This window comes from Thamnophis sirtalis, unplaced genomic scaffold, assembly GCF_051295495.1.
Source record: "Thamnophis sirtalis isolate CommonGarterSnake01/CBP01778 unplaced genomic scaffold, rThaSir2_p1.2 scaffold_2, whole genome shotgun sequence".
NCBI lineage: Eukaryota > Metazoa > Chordata > Lepidosauria > Squamata > Natricidae > Thamnophis > Thamnophis sirtalis.
This window is the reverse complement of record NW_028261382.1, coordinates 42,740,999-42,757,689: the sequence shown is the minus strand read 5'-3', so window position 1 is coordinate 42,757,689 and position 16,691 is coordinate 42,740,999. Positions and strand designations below refer to the sequence as shown.

At 49.2% G+C, this 16,691-nt stretch overlaps 1 protein-coding gene and 1 long non-coding RNA gene across 2 annotated transcripts in view; one reads left to right on the top strand and one right to left on the bottom strand.

Moving 5' to 3' along the window:
* The window catches only part of LOC148048692 (uncharacterized), a 3,680-nt gene extending 728 nt beyond the window's left edge, over nucleotides 1–2,952 (top strand). Inside the window, exons 2-3 of the long non-coding RNA XR_015695349.1 lie at nucleotides 378–742; nucleotides 2,094–2,952. This is a non-coding gene — a long non-coding RNA (uncharacterized LOC148048692). The remainder of the gene's footprint in view (nucleotides 1–377; nucleotides 743–2,093) is intronic.
* A 7,921-nt stretch (nucleotides 2,953–10,873) lies between these two features.
* TMEM151A (transmembrane protein 151A) lies at nucleotides 10,874–16,599 on the bottom strand. The gene is made up of 2 exons (XM_014070619.2): nucleotides 16,403–16,599; nucleotides 10,874–12,235 (listed from the first exon to the last, which is right to left on the bottom strand). The coding sequence occupies exons 1-2, from the start codon at nucleotides 16,493–16,495 to the stop codon at nucleotides 10,874–10,876; spliced, it is 1,455 nt and encodes a 484-aa protein (XP_013926094.2). The 5' UTR covers nucleotides 16,496–16,599.
* Nucleotides 16,600–16,691: the final 92 nt, after the last annotated feature.

Below are 16,691 nucleotides of genomic sequence, written 5' to 3'. Positions count from 1 at the left end.
GGGTGGCTCAGGGGCTAAGAAGCTGAGCTTGTCGATCAGAAAAGGTTGGCGGTTCGGCGGTTCGAATCCCCAGCGCCACATAACGGAGGGAGTTCCCGTGACTTGTTACCAGCTTCTGCCAACCGAGCAGTTCGAAAGCACTTTTAAAAAATGCAAGTAGAAAAATAGGAACCACTTTTGGTGGGAAGGGAAGAGCATTCGAGGCGGTTTCGGGAGTTGAGTCATGCCGGCCACACGACCCCGGAGATGTCTCCGGATAGCGGTGTTGTCCTTCTGTGAATTCTCTGCATTGGAGGAGAAGACTGTTTACCCCTTCAGCCATCTTGGTTTGTTTTTTGTTTCATTTCTCCTCTGACCTCCCTACCCATCGTCCCCAGACATGGCCCTCTTTTCCCCCTCGCAGGTCGCCCTCATCTGCAAAGCTCTGGAGGAGAGTGGCTCGTTCGAGCACCTGTCCCGTTTCCTCTGGGCTCTGCCGCCATCCCTCACCTTGGGCCATCTCCAACGCTTGAGATGCCCCCACACCAGGACTCATGGGATGGAGATCCAGTGCCCACCGGGCCTCCGGGAAATGCCCCTGGCAAGCCTGATGGGCTCCCAGCCCTTGGGGGATCCCAGATCGACCCACCTCAGAGACCACTTCCTCGGATTTCCATCCCAAAGCTCACCTGTCTGGAGAACGGGCTCTCACCTGCCAGGAACCTCGGCCCAATACGGCAAGCAGAAAGCCAACCGGATCAAGGTAAGCGGCCTTCGAATTAAGGTGACATTTGTTTTCAATTTTGAAAAATATTCTGATTTGTTTTCTTTCTCTCCAAAGTGTCTTAGCCACTGGGAAGGGTGGACTTCAACTCCCAGAATTCCCCAGTCGGCATGGATGGAATTCTGGGAGTTGAAGTCCAGCCATCTTAAAACTTGCCGGATGGGGGATTCTGGGAGTTGAAGTCCTCCAATGCTGGTTCCAGCTCCCTCCCCCAGCCCGTCCGGACATTATCAAGATGGAGAGTGAGAGGAGGAATTCTGGGAGTTGAAGTCCACAAGTCTTAAAGCTGTCAAGTTTGAACACCCCTGGGTTTTTTTCCCTAAAGGGTTAGGGGTGTGAGGGTCTTGTAACTTGACAGCTTTAAGACCTGCACACTTCAATGCCAGAGTTCCTGAGCCAACATGACTGGAGGAGGAATTCTGGGAGTTGAAGTCCACAAGTCTTAAAGCTGTCAAGTTTGAACACCCCTGGGTTTTGTTTTGTTTTCTAAAGGGTTAGGGGTGCAAAAGTCTTGCAATTGACAGCTTTAAGACTTGTCGAGCCGAGGTGGCGCAGTGGTTAGGGTGCAGTACTGCATTCAGCTGACTATGATCTGCAGTTCAGCGGTTCAAATCTCACCGGCTCAAGGTCGACTCAGCCTTCCATCCTTCCGAGGTGGGTGAAATGAGGACCCAGACTGTGGGGGCCAAGTTGCTGACTTAATTTGCTTAAAAAAATCTGTAAACCGCTTAGAGAGGGCTGAAAGCCCTATGAAGCGGTATATAAGTCTAATAAATAAATAAATAAATAAATAAATTGTGTACTTCAAATGCCAGAGTTTCTGAGCCAACATTTTGGTTGCTAAGCAAGTGCGTTGTTAAGTGAGTTTCACCACGTTTTACAAGTTGGCCACGCCCACCCGGTCACATGGCCGGCAAGCCACTCCCACCCAGTCACATGGCCGGCAAGCCACTCCCACAAAGCAGGCCACACCTACAGAAGAGGTTCTAAAAAAAAAAATTGAAACCCACCACTGCTTGCCCCCCTTCCTTGCAAAATTTATAAGCACCTGCAACCTGTCATAAGAGCCGAGGTGGCGCAGTGGTTAGAGTGCTGAACTGCAGGCCACTTCAGCTGACTGTTATCTGCAGTTCAGCGGTTCTAATCTCACCGGCTCAGGGTTGACTCAGCCTTCCATCCTTCCGAGGTGGGTTAAATGAGGACCCAGACTGTGGGGGTGATATGCTGACTCTGTAAACCGCTTAGAGAGGGCTGAAAGCCCTAGGAAGCGGTATATAACTGCTATAGCTGCTATAAAATAGTGAACATCTTTCTCTTCTTCTTCGCTTAGGAAAAGATCCAGAAACTGTTGAGAGAGTGGTACCTCCAAGATCCTTACCCAAATCCTTCCCAAAAAAGGCACCTGGCCCAGACCACCGGGCTCACCCCCACCCAGGTTGGCAACTGGTTTAAAAACCGCCGGCAGAGGGACCGGGCTGCTTCTGCCAAGCACAGCCGTCACCGGACGAAGGGCGAGGTGGGGAGACGATCCCCCCAAATTTAAATATCAAGCCAAGTGCAAGAAAGGAAGAAAAGGGGAAAGAAAGAAAAAAACACGTGGAATTATAAAAGGGAAAACGGCAAAAGAACGAAAGGAAAACATTCCAAAGTTCTATTTGGAGACTTTGGAGGGGGCGATCGAACGGAAACGATGGGGGAATCTACTTGAATCAATTCTGCCAACGGTTCGTTTATTGGAATCAGATCTCTGGATGAACAATCCCCGGTCTGATTCCCGATCCAACCTTGAATGATCAATTTAAATACGCTTAAGGAGCACTTCAAACAACAACGGTTTGGATTCAAGGATCCATCATCCGGGAACGTCACGGACAGAATTTCTAGGAAGAGTTGAAAAACTTCTATTTCCAATTCTTCGGCTTGGCAAAAGGAAACTTGTTTTTTTTCCCATGCTGGCTTTGATCCGAGCTAGAAGTTAGTTCCTCTCTCCCAGGAGGAGCCGGCATTCCCGGTTAGCAGGCGGGAATATTATTCCCACGGTGAAAGGTTTAAGACTGGACTACAAGGATGAAAATGTGGAGGAGGTATAAGGGTTAAATCTGCTGCTTGCTATGTAAGAGCATCAGGCCAGGAGATGAGAGAGAGGAGAGAAAGATGGAGGGAGAGAGGAATAGAGATGATAGATGATAGATATAGGTAGGTAGGTAGGTGGGTGGGTGGGTGGGTGGGTGGATGGATGGAGAGAGAGACTGATAGCTAGCTAGTTAGTTAGATGATATAGATAGATAGATAGATAGATAGATAGATAGATAGATAGATAGATAGATAGATAGATAGATAAGATAGATAGGTAGGTAGATAGACAGACTGATTGGATAATAGAGGTAGATAGATAGATGATAGATAGATAGATAGATAGATAGATAGATAGTTAGATTGGATAATAGAGGTAGATAGATAGATAGATAGATAGATAGATAGATAGATAGATAGATAAATAGATAGGATAATAGAGATAGATAGGTGATAAATAGAGAGAGAGAGAGAGAGAGAGAGAGAGAGAGAGATAGGATGGATAATAGATAGATAGATAGATAGATAGATAGATAGATAGATAGATAGATAGATAGATAGATAGAATAATAGAGGTAGATAGATAGATGATAGATGGATAGATAGATAGATAGATAGATAGATAGATAGATAGATAGATGATAAATAAATAGAATGGATGATAGATAGATAGATAGATAGATAGATAGATAGATAGATAGATAGATAGATAGATAGATAGATATAGGATGGATAATAGAGATAGATAGATAGATAGATAGATAGATAGATAGATAGATAGATAGATAGATAGATAGATAATATAGATAGATAGGTAATATAGATAGATGAGAGAGAGAGAGAGAGAGAGAGAGAGAGAAGAGACAGACAGACAATAGCTAGATAGCTAGATAGCTAGCTAGGGATGATAGATGAGATAGGTAAGTAGGTGATAGGCGAGGGAGGGAGGGAGAGAGGGAAGGAAGAAAGAAGAAAGATATAGACAGAGAAATGAAGGAGGGAGGAAACAGGAAGGAGACAGATAATGTAGATGATAAGGTAGACAGACAGATAAAGAGACAGATATACAGGAGGTACATAGGTAGCTAAGGAAGGGAGGGAGGAAGAGATAGACAGAGATAGATGACAGGGGGAAGGAAGGAAGGAAGGAAGGCAGGTAAAAAGGGAAGGAGGGAGGGAGAAAGGAAGGAAGGAGGGAAGGAAGGAAAACACAGCTAATCAAAGCTAGGCACCTCCCCTCTCGGTCTCAAAGATGCAGCAGGAGCTGCTTAGCAGATAAGAAAATTTAAAAACCAAGCTTAATTATGATTTCCGTTCTGATCCCCTAGAGATTATCACAGGAAGGCTAATCCTTCGCTAAAGCTTTTAGCACCGGGATCTTCTCTGCAATTTTGGTCCATAAGAGACCAACCCCGCCCCTTTTCCCAGTAGGGTCCCCATTACTCACCTCCGCTTATTATTCTGACGCATTCATCCCTTTCCCCCGCCACCCGCACAGGGCTGAAAGCAAAAACCCCTGGTTTTTTTTGCAGACACTGTATTTTTTATTCCAAAAAAAAAAATGTGAAATTCACCTTCCTCAGTACGCAAATTCAGCCTGGATTCGTTGCATTCCCGTTGCCAATAAAATCAAAAATTAAAGCTAAGCAGGGCCAGAACAGGCTGGTTTTGGGATGGGAGACTCTGCCAAAATTGCAAAGCATCCTTTTGGGGCAAAGTTTCAACCATGGTTCGCAGAGGAACGAAAGGTCCAGGAGTTGTGGGAGGGGGGGGGCTTTCCTGAAAGAACGGCGCTAAGAAACCATCGTTGGTCCCCAGCTGTCCGCCTCCGCCAACAGTCGCCATGGCAACCGTCGCGGGGAAGAAAGGATGCTCGGGCAAGGCCTCGGAGGATCACACCACCAGCTCCCCCGTGGCCACCATCTGAGGGGGGAAAACTACTTATTTCCAAATAACTGGGCCCATCTGCTCGTCGCGGGCGGCGCGTGTCCTCCGGCTACGGCGAGAATCAATTACAGAGTGACGGCTGTTTTGCTTCCCCGCTTTCCGTTATGAATAATGAAGGGGTTGAGCATCGCACGTTCTATTCTGCAATGCTCTTTTTATTCTCTCCACTTCCTTTTCGGCACGCTTTTCTCTCCATGGTTAGGATTTTGGGGGGAAGCCCAAGCCTCCCCCCTCCCCGCCGGCCGGATTTGGAGACCGTCCTCCGATTAAAACTCGGCGCAAAATGAGTTGTTTCCCCCTCCGTGAAATGTCGATTTGAAGCGTATTATTTGCTGGGTGATATGGGCAAGCATCACGACCAATCCTAGGTACAGGCAGATATTTATTTCTCTGGGAACGATGAGAATATATATTTTGCTGGGTGAGGGGAAACTCTGCTCTGGCAACAGGAAAGGCATCCGGCCAAGTTCCATTCAGTTGCTCAGACTCCACCCCCGCAAGGGATTGTGGCGTCATTAAATAATGAGAATTGGGAGTCCTAGCGAAAATCATTCTCGCTAAAAGCACCACCTCGCTCGGCAAGCAATAGCAATAGTTAGACTTATATACCGCTTCATAGGGCTTTCAGCCCTCTCTAAGCGGTTTACAGAGTCAGCATATCGCCCCCAACAACAATCCGGGTCCTCATTTGACCCACCTCGGAAGGATGGAAGGCTGAGTCAACCCTGAGCCGGTGAGATTTGAACAGCCGAACTGCTGAACTGCAGTCAGCTGAAGTAGCCTGCAGTGCTGCATTTAACCACTGCGCCACCTCGGCTCCTCTCACCTCGGCAAGGGGGATAGCAGCTCCCAATTGTGGTCGTTAAAGCGAGGACCCCTTGTATTCCCCCACCAAGACACACCAAGGAACCAGCCGAGTGCGGGATTTGAAATCCTTTTATTTTGACAATGGAGGGTGGGCTCTGGCTCGTCCTCCCCACTTCGATTGCCCCTCCCCCTATGGTTCGGTCACCGAGATTCGAAACGGTGCCCCAAAAATTTGAAGAAAGGAGGAGGGACCAGAATACCTCTTTCCTTTTTACTCGTTTAGCGAGCATCCCTCTCGTCCTCTGAGCCGTGCGAACAAATCAAATTCAGGGAATCCTCCGCTTACGCTTCGCTTAGCGATCATTCGAAGTTACGACGGCATTGATTACCGTTTTTCACACTTACGACAGGGGAAGCATCCCCCACGGGGGAGGGGGGGTCAGGGATTTACATTCAGGTGCTTAGCCACTGATTCGCATGTACGACGGTGGCAGTGTCCCCCGTGTTCCCCTTTTGCGACCAGCCCAGTCCAGGGAAGTCGGATTCACTTAACACATTCCTGATTTAAGAACTGCAGGTGTTTCACTTAACAACCGTGGCGAGGAAGGTCGCACAAGGGGGCGAAACTCGCTTAAGAAACGTCTCGCTTAGCAGCATAAATTTTGGGTGCGGTTACAGTCGCAAGGGGAGGATTCGCTGTATTATTTCGCACCACAGTTAGGCCGAAGATGCAGGGTCCCTTCCCCATTCTAGCAGGCAGATCTCCCCTCCCCAAAAGCCACAGAAGTGATCTCTGTTTCTCCCAGATCGAATCCACTTTCCCACACTCGACAGAACGAGACGGGGAAACAATCAAGGCCGAAAAACAGCTCTGCCGAAATCCAGAACAAGCTCTGATGTTTTTTTCTCAGAGCAAAAGAAGGCAGCTCGGTGGGGGATCTGCCAGCCGTTTTTGAACAGGAGAAGGGATCCGGGGGATCTGGTATTGGCCAGATGATCCCAGGGCCGGGAACAAAGTCTTGCCGTCGGTGGGCCCGACACGCTTCTGAACCAATTCACACATTTGGCGTGGGGACCGGGTCGATCCGTTTGCCGGCTTTGTGCAGGAGATTCAACGTCTGCCTGTCTGAAGAGATGGCATCGGGGTTCGACGCTAAGCGGGGAAAAGAAAAAACTGGACCGTTGTGTGAACGCAGCAGCTCCCCCTCCCGCCCCCTATAGGGTTGTTGTGCAGAGTTGTGAACACACAGTTGTGTGTCTCCGTTCTTGAGGCTCGGCACAACGCTTAGCCCTTATCTGGAGAACTTGTGGGTCCCTATAGGCAGTCCTTGACTTACTGTTCAGGGACCGTTTGAAGTTACGACGGCACTGAAAAGAACCGAGGATAATTGTTCACACCTATGACCGAAATTCAGGAGTTTGGCAACCGACTCGAATTTATGACAGTCACACTGTCCTGATGGGGTGTGTGTGTGTCACGCCATCCCCTTTTTGCAACCTTCTATCAAACAATGTCAATGAGGATGCCAGATTCGCTTAACAGTGGGAAATTTTGCTCCCAATTCTGGTCGTAAGTCGAGAACTACCTGTATTATTTTTTAAAAACAACAACAACCTTACATTGTCAACACTTGGCAAAGCCCACCTAAATCCATGGGATCAAGGAGACCCTGACTCTGATAGAGGAGTGGGTGAGCCTTAACTTCTGCTAGCAGAGAGGAAATGGCACCCACAGGCATTCCTCGTTTAGTGCCTGCCTTGCCGTCATGTCGTCGTTGGAAAAGGTTGCTTTGCAACCTGTCCTCACCTTTACGATCTTCCCCGATTGAAAGGTGCAAATATGTGACATTTATATACACACAGAAAGAGTGAGAAAGAGGAAGAAAGGGAGAAAGAGGAAGCGAGAAAAAGAGAGAGAAAAAAGAGAAAGAGAAATAAAGAGAGAAAAAGAGAGAAAGAGAAAGAGAGGAGAGAGAAAGAGGGAGAAAGAAAAAGAACGAAAGAGAAAGAGAGAAAGAGAAAGAAAGGGAGAAAGAGGAAGTGAGAAAGAGAGAGAAAAGAGAAAGAGAAATAAAGAGAGGAAGAGGAAGAAAGTGAGAAAGAGGAAGCGAGAAAAAGAGAGAGAAAAGAAAGAGAAATAAAGAGAGAGAAAAAAAGAGAGAAAGAGAAAGAGAGGAGAAAGAGGGAGAGAGAGAAAAGAGAAATAAAGAGAGAGAGAGAAAAAGAGAGGAGAGAGAGGAAGAAAGGGAGAAAGAGGAAGAGAGAAAGAGAAAAGAGAAAGAGAAATAGAGAGAGAAAAAGAAAGAGAAAGAGAGGAGAGAGAGGGAGAGAGAGAAAAAGGAAGAGAAAGATAGAAAGAAAGTGAAAAAAGAAATAGAGAGAGAGAAGGGAAGAAAAGAGAGAAAGAAAAAGAAAGAGAGAAAGAGGTAGAGAGAAAAAGAGAAAGAAAAACAAAGAGAGAAAGAAAGAGAGAGAGAGAGAAAAAAGAGAAAGAGAAAGGGAGAGAAAGAGGGAGTGAGAGAGGGGGGAAAAGAAAGGAAAAAAGAGAAAGAGATAGAGAGTGAGTCATTCTGGATGGTGTCACGAGCACCCTATTAATGCAATAAACACATGAATTAATAAAATAATTTCAACAGAGGGATTGCTTTGCTTAAAGACCGAATTGCCCCTCCCATTTTGGTCGCTGAACGAGGACTGCCTCTGTTCTTCCTCCACTGCTCTCCCTCCCTCCCTCTCCTTGCTCCGACGGACATTCACGGATCTCGGTTTGTTCATTCAGATGTCGGTTTGATGCCGGGGACAATCGGGCTGTCGGCTGCTCCTTCTTCTCCTCCGTCCTTTCTCAGTTCACGGATCACTTCTAGAAATTCTTATTCATTTATTCGTTCTTTCTTTTTAAACGGGATATTTAAAGCAGCCTCAACCTCATTTGGAAGAAACCAATCTTGACATCATGAATTGCAAAGGAAAAAAAAAACTGGGAGGAGACCAGCAATAAACCTCCCATCCACCCCGCCCCTCCCCTCGCTGTCCCTCAGGTTCAAGCTAGACTGCTCCTAGGCAAGGAGGCTCCATCAATATCCCTCTTCGTGCCTAAGAAGCTACCCGTATGCTGGGGATTTTTTTACATTGGGGGTTTCTGTCAGCGCTGAGGATTAAAAAGGATTATCGCTCCGTCTCGAGCTTCGCTGAGTGGTCTCCCCTCCTCCAGGGTCCTTAACGCCCGAGTAGGATGGCTTCAAGCCCTTCTTAGTGACCCAACTTTCTGAGAGCAGGTTTCGCTCTCGTGACTGGCTGCAACGGGGTGAGCGGGACCTAAAGGAGCAATGGAGAAGTTGCGGGCTGGACTAGAGGACCTCCAAGGTCCCCTCCCCACTCGGTTAGTCTGTGTTTCCATCGGGCTGAGCCTTTGATCTTCCCCAGTTAAATGCCATTTCTGTTCTTTCCTCCTTTCTTTCTTTCTTAATGTTCCTGAGCCCTTCCTGAGCCAGGATTCTTTCTTTTTTTCTTTCCTTCGTTCTTCGAGTGAAGAGTTCAGCCAAAGAATTCTGTATTAGAATACTGACTTGAAAACTTGTGTTTTCTGAAAATCTGGGACTTCCCTCCTTCCTTTCTTTTCTTCCCTTCATTTCTTGCTTTTTTCCTTCCTTCCCTTTCTATTCCTTCCATCCTTCCCTTTTTTCTTTGTTTCCTTCCTTCCCTCTTTATTTTCCTTTTTTTCTTTCCTCTCTATTCCTTCCTTTTCTTCCCTTTTCTTTCCCCCCTCTATTCCTTCCTCCCTTCTCTATTCCTTCCTTCTCTTGCTACTCCCTTTCTTCCATCCCTCTCTACTCCTTCCTCCCTTCTCTATTCCTTCCTTCTCTTGCTACTCCCTCTCTTCCATCCCTCTCTATTCCTTCCTTCCATCTCTCTATTCTTCCTTCCTTTTCTTCCCTCTATTCCTTCCTGCCATCTTCCTTCCACTCCATTCCTTCCTTCCCTTTCTATTTTCCTTTTTTCTTGCCTCTCTATTCCTTCCTTTTTTTCCTTTCTTTTCTTGCTTTTTTCTTTCCTCTTCATTCCTTCCTTTTCTTTATTCCCTTCCTTCCATCCCTTTCTATTCCTTCCTTCCTTTCTCTATTGCTTCCTGTCCTCTTTATTCCCTCCTTTCCTTCCTTCTTTTTTCTTTTTCTTTCTTTCATCCCTCTCTATTCCATCCTGCCTTTACTCCTTCCTTGCTTCCATCCCTCTATTCCTTCCTTCTTTCTTTCTTCCTTCCTGCCCTCTTTATTCCTTCCTTTCTTTCATCCCTCTATTCCTTACTTCCTTCTCTATTCCTTCCTGCCCTCTTTATTCCTTCCTTTCTTTCATCCCTCTATTCCTTCCTTCCTTCTTTCTCTATTCCTTCCTGTCCACTTTACTCCTTCCTTGCTTCCATCCCTCTATTCCTTCCATCCTTCTTTCTCTATTCCTTCCTTTCTTTCATCCCTCTTTCTCTATTCCTTCCTGCCCTCTTTACTCCCTTTCTTCCTTTCCTACATCCCTTTCTATTCCTTCCTTCCTGCCCTCTTTATTCCTTCCTTTCTTTCATCCCTCTATTCTTCCTTCTCTCTCTATTCCTTCCTGTCCTCTTTACTGCCTTTTTCTTTCTTCCTTCCTTCCATCCCTCTCTATTCCGTCCTTCCTTTTTTCTCTATTCCTTCCTGCCCTCTTTACTGCCTCCTTTCTTTTCTTTTTCTTCCTTCCTTCCTTCTTTCCTTCCATCCATCCCTCTCTATTCCTTCCTTCCTTCTTTCTCTATTCCTTCCTGCCCTCTTTACTCCTTTCTTTCCTTCCTTCCTTCCATCCATCCCTCTCTATTCCTTCCTTCCTTCTTTCTCTATTCCTTCTTGCCCTCTTTACTCCTTTCCTTCCTTCCTTCCTTCCTTCCTTCCTTCTTTCCTTCCTTCCATCCATCCCTCTCTATTCCTTCCTTCCTTCTTTCTCTATTCCTTCCTGCCCTCTTTACTCCTTTCTTTCCTTCCTTCCTTCCTTCCTTCCTTCCTTCCTTCCTTCCTTCCTTCCTTCCTTCCTTCCTTCCCTCTACCAAAGAGCTGAGCAAAAGAATCGCATATCTGAACCTGGGCTTAATGGGCCTCCCTCCACACACACACGCACTTCCTTAGAAGACTGGAGTGTCATCCAAAGAGCCTTGCAGCTGGGTTAATGCGTTCGATTGTGGCTCGAGCAAACAAGCCAGAGACATTGCGTACTGGGTTTCTGCCAGGGAACGTAAGTTTCCACTATCCCTCCCCCCCTCCCAGGTCACAGGGGGGTCCCTTGCCCCCTCCCTGCCAGCCCCGGCCTGTGCCCGTTGCGCTCGCAGCCCTCCCCTCCGTGCACAATCAACACGGGGAAGTACAAGGCATCCTGGTAGCACGGGGGGCTCTCCAAGGGCTCCGTCTCGATGTTGTTGCCCACCTGGCTCCCACTCAGGCTCCGGAGAATCCCCCCGCATCGCCGGGCGCCGCTCAGCGAGAAGCGGCTGCAGCTGAACGGCAAGCGGGCGTAGAGGGCCCGGGTCCCCCGCGAGGGCAGGGAGTTGCTGCTGACAGTCCGACGACAGCGTTGGCAGCTGCGGAGGTAGGCCGCGCCCGCCACTGTCGTGGTGTCCATCAACACGGCCTCGGAGTAGCTGGGCACCAGCTGCTGGTTGGAACGGATGTGCCATTCCAGTTCGGTCATGTCCACCGTGTTGACGCGCGAGATTCGACGGCCGTAAGTCCCGGCGGCGTCCAGCGGGCTGGGCCCGTCGTCCGCCCCAAAGAGTTTCTCGACGTGATAATGTACATTGGCTGTACGGTATTCGGACAAAACTCTCAGCGGCCAGGATAGCAGGAGGAAAGAGGCCAGCCAGAAGACACTCCGGCGTGTGTACCACGGTGGACGCCCCGGATCTGGGAAGACTAACATGTGTTCCTTAAAGTCCACGTTTTTGAGGTGCATCCCTTCGCGGGCCTCCATGTAGTCATCCAAACCCTCGTTTTCCCCGAAAAACCGGGCCCTTTGAGTCAGATACGCAGCTTCTGCCTCTCCCGAGGCAAAACTGAAGCATTTCGTAAAGCGGAGTTTGGTCACGGGGTAATCGGAGAGGCCCAACAGTTCCTTGGAGACGTCCTTCACCCCATGGCCTGAGTAGTCAAACTCCGTCTCCGAGACGTGCGTGTTGACGCGCTCGTGGTACACCTGGGTGGTCGTGTAAGCGTCCCCGTTGCGATAACGCGTCACCTGCCTCGTGCGGCGGATGTAGTGGTAGCTGACGGCCTTCCACCAGATGCAGGGCGTGGCCTGCTGCATCCGCTGGACTTTCTCATAGACGCTCGCCGTGTCCACCCGGAACTGCATCTGCCCCTTGGCGAATCGGTGCCAGCACTCCACCAGGTACACCACATACAACATGCCCAAGAACGCCAGCGGGATGTAGATGTAGCCGTTGGAGCACGGGCTGTCATGATACACCAGCGACGCCCCTCGGTAGGAGCCGTCGTAGTTCAGGCGGGTCACCGTCGAGAGACGGCACCAGGCCATGACGCCGAAGCAGCCGAACATTAGGAGGGTGAGCACCAGACATTTCCAGTGGGACTCCCGGCACAGCGAGCTGCTCAGAGACTGTTTGAGAGGACGTTGCTGCAAGTCGAGGGAGAGAAAGGGAAAGAGAAGAGAGTAGGGAAGAGGGTTACAGACCTGTCCCTTCCCAGAAAGATCTGAGATCACACCCCACCACCACCAAACCAGTACAGGGAGTCCTCCGCGTACACGGCTGCAAATTTACGGTCTGATAAATTGTTGAAATTTACGACTTTCCTTGGCCCCTTTGTTAAGCGAATTGCCGCGTTTGTTAAAGGAGTCACCCGGGAGGGTTAAATGAATCGGATTTCCCCTTGCCGGAAGGTCGCAAAAGAGGGAAATCACGTGACCCAGGGACACCCGCGACCGTCGTAAATGCGAGTCCACGGTCCAGCCTCCGAATGTAAATCTCGCAACCACGGGGATACCGCAGTGCCCCAAAAACCAACCCCCAAATGGTTGTAGGTCACTTTTTTTAGTGCCATTGTTGTCACTTCAAACGGTCGCTAAGGGAACCGTTGTAAGCCGAGGACTAGCTGCTAACCTTCATTACATTTCACAGTGGGCCCCCCGTGTTTCTAACCCAGGGAGCGAACGAAATGGCATGCAAAAGTGAACCCTTGAAATGGTGCCAATTTCCTCGGCCTTTCCGTATTCCAGGATCACAGAAGGCGCCCCCCCCCCTCCTCGCTCCCCCACTTAACAACCAGTTTGGGGCTGACATGCCAGACACCCTGCAATTGTGCTTTCAGACACACATCGCGCCTTTCGCACTGGGGGCGTGGAGTCCAGACATTAACAAGGCCACATTTTGGGGATATAAACAGGACGCTGAAGCCAGACAAAATAAGTCTCAGCATCTCTTTCCCACGGAAGCCGTAAGGCACTCGCGAGGAAGCTACGGCTCTATGGTCTGCTTCCCCACAGCCAGGATAGACTGCTTCTGTACAGGGAGGTTCCATTTCACTGGGACCACCTGCCATATAACATATCTAGCTGTAAGCAAGCTTGAGTGAAAGGGTTAGAAATAGGCTGTACTTAAGTTCCTGGAAGTATCCCTGCCCCTAGCTGGGGGACAGAGAAAGAAAGAAAGAAAGAAAGAAAGAAAGAAAGAAGGGAGGGAGGGAGGGAGGGAGGGAGGGAGGGAGGGAGAAAGGGAGGAAGGAAGGGAGGAAGAAAGAAAGAAAGAAAGAAAGAAGAGAGACAAATAGAGAAAGAGGGTGAAAGAGAAAGAGACACAAAGAAAGGAAAAGAAAGAAAGAGGGAGAAATAGAGATAAAGAGAAAAGGGTGAGAGACAGATAAAAAAGAAAGAGAGGGAGAGAAAAGAGAGAAAAGGAAAGAAAAAAAGATAGAGAAAACAGAAAGGAGAGAGAGAGACAAAGAAAGAAACAGAGACAGAGAAAAGGAAGAGCGAAATAGATAAAGAGAAAGAGGGTGAAAGAGAAAAACAGATAAAAAGAGAGAGAAAAGAGGGAAAAAGAAAGAGAAAAAGAGAGAAAACAGAAAGACGCGGAACAAAGAGACCGATAGAAAGAGAAAGAGAGAGAAAAGAGGGAAAAAGAAAGAGAAAAGAGAGAAAACAGAAAGACGGAACAAAGAGAGCGATAGAAAGAGAAAGAGAGAGACAAAGAGACAGAGAAAAGAAAGACAGCAAAATAGAGACAGAGGGTGAAAGAGAAGAGACAGATAAAAAAGAGAAAGAAAGAAAAAAAGAAAGAAAGAGAGAGAGAGAGAATGTCCAAGGGAATTCCAGCTATTTAATTCCAACTCTTTGTTTTGAGAATAACTTTTACTGGTTAATTTCAGGGTTATTTCAGGGTTCAGAAACTAAACCAGGCCCAGCTTCAGGGTGAATTGGGGTGGGGGCAGCTGGAAAGGAGTCCCATCATTTTCACACACACACACACACAAACACAAACACAAACACACACACAACACACAAACCCCTCTTCCATCACCTCCACGCCTTTCACATCTCCCCAGAGCATTGCAAAGGGATTATTTGGAGAGGCTGCCAACAGCAAATGGCTTTTAAGATTGGGGGGGGGGGTATTTATTTATTAAAAGCAGGGGGGGGGGAGTTTCCAATCTGACACCCTCTTTGCCTTAATGCACTCCAAGGAAAAAACGGCAAGACAGCCACAGATGCTACTGCGGACTCTTTTATCCACCAAAATGACCTTTCTTCTCTTTGACATATTTTTTTTGAGGGGGGGCAGTCCCTTGGGGATGGGGGGGGCAGTGATTCTTAACTCTGGCAACTGCCAAGTTGCTTGGCTGCCAACTCTCCCCCCACTCCTCCTCTCTCCCCCAACTCTCCCCCCACTCCTCCTCTCCCCAAATGCCTCCCCTTCCCTCCTCCCCAATATCAGCCTTGAGAGAACTGGCCCAGCCTTTTTGTCCCAAAAGTCTTCCTTTCCTAGTAAGAAGGGCTGGACTACTACACCTCCCTTCATCCCTGCCAGGCCAGGCTGCAGACGGGTCTCCTTAATTGGGGAGGCCCTATCCTTAGGGTCCGTCCTAAGGCTTTTTTTTTTTCGGACGGGGAGGGTGGGAAAAAAAGAAATATTGGTGGTTCCCTCCCGCCTGCAGCTTTAAATAAAAATTGCCAGAGGTGGGCAAGTAGGGGGGGCTGATTTCCAGCACCCCCTTTAGCCCCCCCCAAAAAAAACCTTCCCCCCACCCACTGCCACCAAAGCCCTGAGCCTGCTAGCTTTTGTCCCTTCGCTAACACCGAGGCGCCAAGCGCATCAAAGCGGAGAGGCGAAGGACGCGCGGCCGGGCGGACTGTGTGGTGCAATGCAGAACTTCACGCGTGCCCTTCCCTTCCACGCACGCACACACGCACAGAGAGAAAGACACACACACACATACACACCAGCCGGTCGCAAAACACGCCGCTTCCCTGCAAATCCCCTTCCCCTTTCCCCGGGAATCCCGAGAAAAGCTGGGTGCCCGTTTTACGCACGGCGGGCGCCCGCTTGCAAATGGAGGAGCCATCCCCCTCCCCAGTTTGGTTTAAAAGGTGAAGTCTTACAGGGGGGCGAGGGGGATGCAAGGTGGGCAGAAAGAGAGCCCACCCTTCGCTGCCACCTTTCTCCTCCTCCCCCCCAGCACCGCTGGACACCCCCCCCAACACACACCCAGGTTTATTTTAAACCCCCGTAGAGCTATTAATAATGCACAAAGGGATGCGTGTTCCCTGCAGCAAAAGCACTCCTTTTTCTTAACCCCCCCCCCACCAGCTCACGCCCCGCCTTCCCGGTTAGGGAAAAAAATAAAGGGGGGGGGGAGGACCGAAAAGAAGAGGCCTGAACCCCGGCTTTCAAACCCCGAAAGCTGGCATGGGCCCCCACCCGCAAACCACCCCGGATTTTGGAGGCGCCGTTTGGAGAGAGGGACTCGTCTCCAAGCGGTGCGCTCAGGGCGCAGCGCAAAAGCGCTTCGGTTGTTGTTGTTTTCCTTCTTTCCTTTCGTTCTTCGGGGGGGGGGGGCTTTTCTTCTTTTCCTTCCCTTCTTCCCCCCTCCCTTCCTTCTTTCCGTTCTTCCTTTCCTCCCCTTCTTTTTTCTTTTCTAGCCTTTCCTTCCTTTCCTTCCCCTCCTCCTTCCCTTTTTTCTTTTCTATCCTTCCCTTCCCCCTTCTTTTTATTTCCTATCCCTCCTTCCCTTCCCTTCCTTTTTTCTTTTCTACCCTTCCCTTCCTTCTCCTCCTACCCTTTTTTCTTTTCTATCCTTCCCTTCCTCCTTCCTTTTATTTTCTATCCTTCCTTCCCTTCCCTTCTTTTTTCTTTTCTATCCTTCCCTTCCTTCCCTTCTTTCTTCTTTCCTTCCTTCTTTTCCCTTCTTTTTCTTTTCTATCCTTCCCTCTCTTCCTTCCCTTCTTTCTTTTTCTTTCCTTCCCTTCTTTCTTTTCTATCCTTCCCTTCCTCCCCTTTTTATTTTCTATCCTTCCCTTCTCTTCCTTTCCTCTCCTCCTCCTTCCCTTTCTCCTTTTCTATCCTTCCCTTCCTCCCCTTCTTTTTATTTTCTATCCTTCCTTCCCTTCCTTTTTTTTCTATCCTTCCCTTCTCTTCCTTTCCTCTCCTCCTCCTTCCCTTTCTTCATTTCGATCCTTCCCTTCCCTGCCCTTCCTTTCTTTTCCCTTTCTCCTTCCTTTCTTTTCCCTTTCTCCTTTCCTTTCTGTCCCCCACTCCTTCACCCACCCACCCACGCGGCTTGACCTTACCTCTTCCCGAGGGGGTCCCCCAGCCGGGGTGAGCGTGGGCAGCTCCCCGGCACCCGGCTGCTGCCCGCCGTCTTCTGCCCCCACGCCTGGCATCCTTCACGCGTGACGCCCCCAAGACGGCGGCCCGGCCGCATCTTAGGCTCGGCCTCGGGGCTGCCCGGCCCCGCAGCGGCTCCAGCTGTGCCGCCCCCAGCCGCAGTCCCCGCCACGGGGCATGGGAGGCGACGAGGCACCGTTGCGCGCCCTACCCTGGGCGCCCACCTGCCCGGACGCCCGTGGACTTTTGGCG

Excerpts from the sequence above, each read along its gene's own strand:
- TMEM151A (XM_014070619.2), bottom strand. The coding sequence starts at position 16,495 with ATGCCAGGCGTGGGGGCAGAAGACGGCGGGCAGCAGCCGGGTGCCGGG. Across the intron at positions 12,236-16,402 it reads GGGGACCCCCTCGGGAAGAG|CAACGTCCTCTCAAACAGTC; the intron begins GTAAGGTCAAGC and ends CTCGACTTGCAG.